This window comes from Haliotis cracherodii, unplaced genomic scaffold, assembly GCF_022045235.1.
Source record: "Haliotis cracherodii isolate W230 unplaced genomic scaffold, xgHalCrac1.p SCAF_3, whole genome shotgun sequence".
NCBI lineage: Eukaryota > Metazoa > Mollusca > Gastropoda > Lepetellida > Haliotidae > Haliotis > Haliotis cracherodii.
Window position 1 is genome coordinate 57290867 of NW_027266286.1, and position 10489 is coordinate 57301355.

General features: G+C 40.0%; 2 protein-coding genes across 2 annotated transcripts; both read right to left on the minus strand.

Annotated features, from left to right (window-relative positions):
• Positions 1-1963: 1963 nt before the first annotated feature.
• LOC139475561 (uncharacterized protein F54H12.2-like) lies at positions 1964-3265 on the minus strand. Its single transcript, XM_071258752.1, has one exon. It carries the CDS (start codon positions 3263-3265, stop codon positions 1964-1966), a length of 1302 nt encoding a protein of 433 aa, XP_071114853.1.
• A 2065-nt stretch (positions 3266-5330) lies between these two features.
• Positions 5331-5942, minus strand: LOC139475562 (uncharacterized). The gene has a single exon (XM_071258753.1). It carries the CDS (start codon positions 5940-5942, stop codon positions 5331-5333), a length of 612 nt encoding a protein of 203 aa, XP_071114854.1.
• Positions 5943-10489: the final 4547 nt, after the last annotated feature.

Sequence of the window (10489 nt, forward strand, 5' to 3'; positions counted from 1 at the left end):
ATCCATCAGTGAGAGTGGAATATTCCCTTTCAAAATGTTTAACATCATGCTATTTATAGCATGCATTTGTTCACATGACACATATTGAAGTAAAGCTTTTCTCTGCTTCACATTAGCCTGCAGTAGTGTCTGAAGAAAAGACAGATGTTTTTCCAGTAAATCACCCATATTGAAGTGAGGAGATCACAATGTGAAATGATTCGACTAGGTTATTGTGACTTTTATATATGTATGCTTAGACCCTAATATTCCTCATACACCATAGCCGATGTCTCTCATTTGGTATTAGAAGCTATCATGTTTATGTAACTACACTGAGGTGATAACCTGAAATGTTCAGTTAGTGGTTCATCTTCTGGCATCCATTTATGTACACGCAATCGACACATGAAACAGTAGACTTTATCTGATTGACCCGTGTAAATGAATCCTGCTTGTGCCATAGTCTTCAGAGACTGTTTCATTTGCACGGGCCAACTGGTGAAGGACTTTAATCTCTGACAAAAGCTATGTCCATACACTTCAGCATTGGTTGAAATCACTGAACAATCGTTAGCAATATGTTCAAATCGCCCGCAAACATCCATGATGATCTCAGTAAGCAACTGATCTGTTCATTGGTAAGACAGGCAACTGGTGGGTATAACTTTCAGCAGTAGCTTTTATTTAGGTTGGTACACAATACATACTTCATCTGGAAAGACACCACTGCGCAGACGCCCATACTGAGGATCGGAATAGGGTGATACATCAGTCATTAAATATTGAAATTTCTTTCCCTCCACTGCGTCACGAAATGATTCAGTAAAATATTTGGCTTGACCTGAAAATATTTGAGATGCCAAGATTTTATATTCATGTGCAGAACGTGGGTTAGATAGCAAAATGAAGTAGTGTGTATTCAAGGAAATAGTTCGGTTACAATCCCCCTTGGGATAAGCAGACTGTTGAATATTTATAACACTGATTCCCCAATGATGAGACAGTGTAGTGTAGAGATTTAACATCAGTGGACTTTTACATATATCCATCATCATGTCATCCATGACCAACACCATGTTCTTTTCAGATTGCTCAGACCACATTTTCAATTCATTCTCAGTTGGAAGGGAATCCATAAAAAGAATGTTAGAAATGTTTTGCTGCATGTCACTGTAGATTTCTTGCCATACAGCATAGCAGTACACAATAAGGTTGGGAGGTTTGTCAAACATCAGATTAGCCTGCTCTAACAACCTTTTCACCCAAACTGTTTTCCCTGAGGAAGATCCACCAATCACAGATATGGTGGTAGGTGTTTGTATTGGTAAGAGACACTTACGTTCCATGATCTCACTCTGAGCACAATAATTCAACTGTGACAATACAGCTGAGTTACTTATATTTATAGAACAAACTCGAATGTCTACACTAATTTCTTTTTATTTCATTTTTGTAATGGGTTACACAAGTACAGTAGTATGTTACATGACACAGGTATGACAAGATAGCAAACAATATCTAAAATAATTACAGATAAACTTTGACACATGCTCATCATTGTTAAAACGGACTTGCACATCAAATATCTGCACAAGGGTTTGAAGGGTAAGTTCTGTTTTGCATTTATACAACAAATAATATAAACAATAATGACCACAAAGGTTGGATGATGAGGACTGTAACTGTCTTCTGTTGTGCTGGTATTGATTGACATAGGTTTTTAAGTACAAGTCAAAAACGGAATTCACTGGCTCACCCAGACTGTCAAACAGTTCCCCTGTATTTCCTTTGATGTACATAGCCACCCAGTGACGACCCAGTCTTCCAGATGGTTCAGTATTGACAATGAGACCCACTCCACGTGCAAGCATGATTCTAGTTAGCACAGGTAAAGTATCTTTGGCAAACACACCTAAGACCTGGTACTTTAAGATGGAGTCACTTTGAATAACACATGCAAGGTCAGAGGCTTTCATGTTTTTTACTTCACAAACACGTTCCTGGTCTTGTCAATTTCGATGAGGGAATTTCTTTCACTCAGAACAACACAACTGAGTGTTTCGGTGAGGGCGGATTTGAACTCGATTTCTAGTCGGGTGCTACCGGATTTCAACAGATTCAGATAGTCGGATTCACTGCATACTTTATCAATATCGAAGACGAACAGGGCACTCCCAAGCAAAAAATCGCTCCGAGTGATTCCGTTTCCTGTATTTTCTTTCCACAGACACATCCCATCGAACATCTGCACATAGGACTCAACGTCATCTGCCTGCATGGGACGTCCAGGGACACTGGCACCATTGATGTACAGGCTGATGTTTTTCACCATACTAGATTGGAAGTTGTAGGGGTTACCAGTGTAAGATCCATTCAAGCTGTTGCTGAGTACAAAGCCTACAATGTAACGATTAGCAATAGGATTCGACAGATTGTCAATGGTATGTGTCAGTTGAGTGGTGGGGATGCTTGTCACCTTGACCTCGCTTTTGGTGTAAGGATACAGAGCATTGCTGTCTTGAAACAAGGTGTTGTGTGCCAAAATAAGAGCTGGATTGACTTTCAGTTTACACACCTTCAGGTAGGTATCCAGAATTTCCACCTTGTAATCTTGACCTGTTTTGCCACTCATCAAACAGAACTGGGGCGGGGAGCGGTACAGCTTCACTGTCAAATCCACTCCATTGACTAAATGCCTGTTCATGTGAAAGATATCTTTATACAATGGTCCCGACATGGTCAAGACTTTACTATCATTAATGAAGCCGCCACGAGATTGCACTCCTGTATTGAGACCAGTGTAGGGATCAGTCGATTCCACATCATTGTTGGATTCAGACACATCTTTGTAGAAGAGTTGAGATGACAGCTGTGAAGTTTTAGCTTCTGTTCCATAGTTGAGTAGAGTTTTCATCATGCTCTTGTAAGCATAATGGTTGTTTGTAGAAGATACCAACTGATTCTGCAGATACACTGACACCTGAGAAAAGAGGGCCTGCAGAAACAAGTTGACAGGGACAATATGTTCCTTGGCATCAAGATCAGTGCCATCTGCATGTTTCACCTTGAGCTTCACATGTAGGCGGGTACGGTTCAGGTCAATGTAATCACTTCCAGCATTCGTTACTTGAAATTCCAACGGTGAAGAATCATTGATTTGACTGAGCGGTCGCACTTCATCAAAATAATGTTGATGGATGCTGGTCTGGTATGGTGGTAAAATAAACAGATTGAGAGAGGGTGGTATCAGTTCCTCAAAGTCTTTATCATTCAACAGTGACATGATTAACTGAAAACGTCGTTTTCTCGAACAGGGGTACACTGGAGAACCTTAGCGGTCTTTGATGGAATGTTATCTGTCTGACGGATCTTCTTTGAAGTGGTGATTTGGCCACCTGCAGCTCGTTTTAAAGATTTCTGACGCTTTTCTTTGGCATTGGCTCTCTCAACAATATTCTGCGTCTCTGATGTTACTTCCAGTTTGCTCTTTGGTTCTTCAGTCTTCACTTGAAGACGTGTCGGGATCACTTTCACCTGTGGTTTACCATTCACTAAGGCAGATGTTCCTTTCATGTGTTTCTTGAAATAGTGGGTCCATTTGACATAATCGGGAACATACAAAGGTGTGGACTCCATGGTTAATCAACGAAGGGATACCGTCTCAAGTGCAGTGTCACATATGTCACTTCCTTTAGAAATGAGTGAGTCATGCCGTTACTGGCCTTTATACGCACCTCTATGTGTGGAGATTCTTTGACTTTAATCGGAATATTGTATTCATAGGCAAAGCTATAGTAAGGACCTTGCCTGAGATCAAGCCGTCTCAATAAAGGCAGCTGCTGTTCACCTGCCAAAGAACTATCACACAGATTGCATAACACGTCCACATATGGATCATTCATGTGGGTGATGTCAAGTTTACCAAAATTAATCTCCATTAAAGACACAACCCAGAATCCATCAAAATTCAACCTTTGATTTAGTTTGACACGAAAATGATAAGGCGTATTCTCGGTAAAATAAGATTGTTTGGAGTCTGAGCTTTTGAGAAATATGTACCTTTCCATCAGATATCTTTCAGTTCACTTTCCTCCACATAGGAATCGAAGGAACTCGGCCAGCCTAACCACCTCACTAACAGGTAGGTCTTCCCTTTCACACGTTTTCTCTTTAAAATCTTCTCTACCTGCCACAAGACATTTTCCTTTTTCTCCACCTTTTGTAACTCGTTGACATAAAAAGTACCTTCTATCAGTTTATCATGAAAGTCTTTGATCTTATACTGTGCTATCTCTTGTCTCTTGTATCGTCTAACCACCTTAAACAGCTCTTGAGTCCACTTCAGATCAAGTTCCTTACTGAAAGGTCTCCGGAGGTATGGAATGCGAACAAGATCCCCTACTTTAAATACAAATGCCTTTGGCCGGTTGTGTTTGGAGCTTTTCTTAAGTAACAACGGCTTCACATACAAATGTTCCCATACTTTCAGTTCATTCTTCTTCTTGACTTGAACTGGTGAAAGGTTGGGCAAAGAAGAATGTAAGGTGTTGTTATAATTGCCCATCAACTTGGGCAGTGCATCTAAATTATACTTGGTGTTATTATGGGTCAAGTAACGCGTAATAAGTGATTTCAGTGTTCTGTTGAATCGTTCCACATGATTACTTTTGATATTTTCATTATGTGCAACAATCAGAGTGATATTGTGTTTTTCTAAAAAATCTTTAAATACTCCTTCAAACTCTGAACCACCATCCACACGTACTTTCATTGGATTTCGTTCCTGAATTATTTCTTTGAAAGCTTTCAGTACTGTCTCTGGTCTCTTATTTGTTAAAGGCAGGGCAAAAGCAAACCTACTTAGTATGTCAATAGCCACCAGTAAATAACGCACGCCATTATGCTCTTTGCTGTAACGAGTCATGTCGGTCAAATCTACATCAAACATTTCATTTATAGAATTCACTCGAACTCTCAGCCTTTTGAATCTCTGTTTGGCTCTTGTGTAAACTGTAGGCATCCTGTTTGTTCAGAAAACGTTTCACAGTGCTCAGTCTGAGATCTGGTTGACGAGCTAATTTCAGAACGCTATGAAGTTTCTCAGGACCATAAAAAGCTCCCGGTTCAAGCGGGTTAAAATAGTAACTTTCTAACATCTTCATGTTGAAATGAGAGAAGCACTGTCAACAGACACCTATTAAAGAACAACCATTTGATAACTATCAAAAGAAGACAAACAAAGATGTAAGCATAATTTATGTTTATTCATAGTATGAATATTGCTAAAGTACACACACACACACACACACACACATTGCACTCATTTGGTAATATGACATGGAAACAGTCTACAAGCGTTTTTGCAACTTCAACATTTTTACAACGCATTGCTTCAAACCATTCACCCATTCGGGTGATTTGAATGTATTGTCACGATAGTCCTTACACTGGTAAGGTACTAAATTGAAAGCAGGCATTGTGCACAGATGTGGATTATCAATCACAAGTTTCATCCATTTTCCTATTACCAGTTCATTGTCCGTATCCTCAAGTGCCGCGTTGAAGTATTTATCCACCTGCTCCTGCTCCGACATGCGACAAGAATGTTCTCCCAAAAAGATTGGATCACCTTCTTCATTAAACAAACAAGGAATACACATTTCACATGCGAGCTGACTGATCATTTTACTCACTTCTAAAGAGTAACTCATCGTGAGAAGATCCTCTGCTTGTTTCAGTTTTGTAGCCATATCTACTTCATCAGCGTTGAGTGGTAAGGTTTTCATCTTCTTGATAATGACTCTCTTTGTTGCCTTGTATTCATCTTTAAATTTTCTCTTTGCATCTTTCGCACATTCTTCCCTATCTTGAAACCACTCAGGCGATCGTGTTATGACTGGTGCATTTAGAGTGTGTGGCATCCGCATGACCTGCTTCCACTGTAACACATTTAAAACCATCAGTTTTCACTTGACTCTGTGTTCATTATTTCATTTCTAACCATCATTAAGATCTGACCAAGTCTATTACTGCCTTTCCATTTAGATGGATTAAGAATATTAGGGTCATGCAGTGATAGACCCACACCCCACACACGATCATAAGGACTCACTTCTACCAAGATCTTTGGAAAAGTGTCTAACAGTTGTTTCTTCAGAAAAACAGACTGTGAGAATTTAGCTGAAGATGCTGCATACACCACATTGGAACTCACAACATCCCATTGGCGTTGATTAAAACATCTCACACTTCTACCTAAACGTTTTTGTTCAGCAGCAGAAACACACTTTAAAATCTTATGCGCAGTTTCCCAATCTCTGAACATACAAGCTTTTTTATACATGTAATACTGTTCAGCACAGTTAAATGCTATTCCTTCGATAACAATCTCAGTAGAAAAATGTTGACTAAACACTGAAGTTCTGGTGTAAAAAAATACATACTTGTCAGTTGTTCGGGTTCCCATGATCAGATTCAAGATGTATACCGGCGTGAAGATTTCGTCTTGTTGACAAGATCGCTGTTTAAGCTCGAATGAAAGCTTCAACAGTTAAACACTGCTTAACTTCCATAAAGTTGAATTTCATTGGTGTACTTTGTCTTCCTTTAGCGTTTCATTGGTTACTGAGTATTCATCGTACCATACATTCTATGAATGGATGAAACGTTGATTCTGGAATGTTATTGTTAACTTCTATTGTGTGAAAGGTATTGACTGACCTCTGTGGTATGCTTTTGTTTGTTTCTTTACTCAACGCTCCATAGGAATGCTGCTCCACAGGAATGCTTTTGATGGAAATTCAACGCTCCACAGGAATGCTTTTGTTGGAAATTCCTTGCTCCACAGGAATGCTTTTGTTGGAAATTCCACGCTCCACAGGACTGCTTTTGTTGGAAATTCCTCGCTCCACAGGAATGCTTTTGATGGAAATTTCACGCTCTACAGGAATGCTTTTGTCCGGAACGTAACAGGAATGCTTTTGTTGGAAATTCAATGCTCCACAGGAATGCTTTTGTTGGAAATTCCATGCTCCACAGGAATTTGTTGGAAATTCTATGCTCCACAGGAATGCTTTTGTTGGTGCTCCACGCTCCACAGGAATGCTTTTGTCCGGAAGGTATTACTTTCTCTCTACTCCCCCCCCCCCCCCCCCCCCCCCCACACACACACACATACACCACCCCCATCCCCCTGCCCCGCAAAAAATCTCAACACCCAACAAAGTCCACAATCATATAAGCAATTTTCCCGCAATATCACGGCGCAGGACACCAGAAATAGTCTTTGCACACTGTACCGATGTGGGGATCGAGCAAGGATCTTTGGCATGACGGGCGAACGCGTTAATCACTAGGCTACCCCACTGCCCCTTTATCATTCTTCAACACTTAAGTGATTGGCCGGCCTAGCCCGCTATCTTCATAGAAACGTAATCTTTCTAGGTCATAGTATCTGCTGACAGACGCAAATTTCTTTTCATAATGACGTATTTAGGCTGAAACGAAAGTATAACTATGTTTCTTGGACTTCAAACGACTGTCCCATTTGTTCATTTTTACTTACCCCCTGCCGATTACAAGTGTTACAACTGTACTTTCAAACCAGCTTCGCGTAACCTGTTTGAACTAGCTAACGGGTTGGAATGTTTTTGTTTAAATATGTTTTTGTATAAATTTGCTTGTGCTATACCAATTAATAGTCTATTAAACACTTATTGTTTTCGAACAAATTTAAACAAATGAAATGCTGTTGCAGTTAATTAAGGTGTTTTAAGAAATTCATTTTTTTATTGTGATTTACTGATTTTGTAAAAGGTAATTTATTATTGTTTCAAACTCTGTTGGTCTTGACTTGATTATTTATGCGCCGTCGTGATACTGAATAGATATTTCTAATTGATATTTTTCTGGTTTTTTTTAAGTGGTAAACGTCTGAGGCCAGCATCACTTCGGGCTTTCCTCCCACATTAAGCTGACATGCCGGGATATAACTGGAATACTGTTAAAAGCGGCGTTAAAAGCAACTCACTCATTCACACTGTTGTCCTACGCCGGGCTAGCAATATAAAACCGTCATAAGTTGACACTAGTACAAGCAGCCACAGACATGCACGTCGCTACAAGAGTGACATTATCTTAGAGGCAACATTAATCCCTATATCAACTCTACAAATTGTTGTTTGTGTGTTGTTTTGTTTGTTGTTTAACGCCGCAATCAGCAATATTCCAGCTATATGGCAGCGGTTTGTAAAATAATCGAGTCTGGACCAGACAATCATGTGATTGACATCATGAGCATCGATCCACGCAATTGGGATCGATGACATGTATCAACCAAGTCCACCCGATCCCGTTAGTCGCCTTTACGACAAGCATAGTCGCCTTTTACGGCAAGTATCAGCTGTTGAAGACCTATTCTACCAAGGAATCTTCACGGGTCGCTGACTTGGTATACTAAAGCAAAAGATTTCACCGTGGCCCCACTACGCTTCCGTAACTGTCTACACAGATACGTTATCTATGTCAATCATATTAAGAGGCGGAAATGTTTATTCCAAGTAGCGCATTTAAGCTGAATCGAAAGTACAACTGTGTTTCTTGGAAATCGACTTCAAACGAGACTCTCATTATTTCACTGTTACTCACCAACTCGAGACGACAAGTGTTGTGGATTACAAACTGTCGATATGAGTAAAAGACAAGCCTCGTCATCCATAAAGCAGAAGCAAGTCACTCAGGCTGCTTTGATGAGGAAAGTCCAGCACGACCCCGGCAGATTTCGAGTTGGAGCCACAAGTGACATGTCTTCAAGAATGTCTGGCTACAAGAGTGATGGATGCAAAGGGAAGACGGCTTACTATGCGCCGTCCCAGAACCCTGGGATGAAGGAGAATAAGCTCCTCAGCAAACTCCCCGCCAATCATCCGCACAACGATCACAAATCAAGCAACTACCATTGCCCTGGTCAAGGTTATGTGTATGCCATCGACATGAAGAAATAGTTACAAAGATGTAACCTGGGGCGTTTTACTCTTTGTCACCATGACTGTGTGACAATTGAATCATAGGAGCATTCTGTGACATTCAATCCTCGAACGAGATGTTTTCTTGCTGAAATGGATGAGGAATAGGGATAGGAAAAGTGCTGAAGAACCTGATTTCAATTGAAGATACAAGTGAGTCTTCGAAAATGACACTTTAAAAAAGATTTTGGACACTCATGCCGGCCAATACGGCGTTGTATTATTTTTGATAGTATTGAGTACTCTGTAAATGTATGTATTTCTCATTTTATTGATTATGTTAATTTGACATTTCGCTTGAAACCAGCGAATTGAAAGAAATATGTACATGATTTATTAAAAACTGCCCCAGTGATTTGGCGAGTCATGTGTTTTAACCACACCGGACGGATGGATTTACTTTCTGTTGTTCTATCACATTTTGAAAGGTTTGGGAATGGATTTTCATTACATACAGCTGCTAGATATTTTCTTGATTTGGAATGTCAATTTGTCTTCAAAACAGTGTTCGTTGCCTTTTGATACATTCAGTAAAACATTCTGGAATCTGTTTTGTGTAAATAATGTTGAAAAGTTAATGGGAATTATATGAAACATGATAATCTAGTTTTAATTCACATGTGTGTTATTTGTTAAAAGGATTTGCACAAATATGTTGTAAGAAAGACTGTTAGAAGAATGAAATTATCACTCTAAGAGACAAATGACAGATTCTATTATTTTTAACACGAAACATGTTTTTCCGCTGACATACACAACAACACAAGAACATGCAGCTGCAGCTGTCTAACTGTATTCGTATTCGTGCAGTAACACTAACATAGTGGGCTTCTTGAGGACAACTGTACTTTCGTAGTGAGAGTCAGGTACTGCCGTGAGATATCGTACTCCTAACTTTTTATTTTCTCCTAACTACAAACGTTATTATGCACAGTTTTGGACAACTTCGTGAATTATACTATTAATTCACAGGCGAATGTCTGAATTGCAACGAAGAAAGTAAAAAAGTGGTAATTTGGTCAATTTAACTGTTGACACTCTCGATTTAGATGAACGTGTTGAAACAAAATGTAAACCTGCTCATAATAATACGTTGGTCTGCTCACCATAACAATTATGCGGACCAAAAAACCTACAAAAACCAGAGCAGACTTATTCCAGAAATAATCTGGCCTCCAGGTCTACCCCCTCCTGGACATACCAGTGTGTCTTGTTCTATCCCCTACTGGACATTCTGGTGTGTCCTGTTCTATCTCCTACTGTACATGCATGGTGTGTCCTGTTCTATCCCCTACTGGACATGCTGGTGTGTCCTGTTCTATCCCCTACTGGACATGCTGGTGTGTCCTGTTCTATCCCCTACTGGACATGCTGGTGTGTCTAGTTCTATCCCCTCCTGGACATGCTGGTGTGTCCTGTTCTATCTCCTACTGTACATGCTGGTGTGTCCTGTTCTATCTCCTACTGTACATGCTGGTGTGTCC

Excerpts from the sequence above, each read along its gene's own strand:
- LOC139475561 (XM_071258752.1), bottom strand. The coding sequence starts at position 3,265 with ATGTCACTGTTGAATGATAAAGACTTTGAGGAACTGATACCACCCTCT.
- LOC139475562 (XM_071258753.1), bottom strand. The coding sequence starts at position 5,942 with ATGGTTTTAAATGTGTTACAGTGGAAGCAGGTCATGCGGATGCCACAC.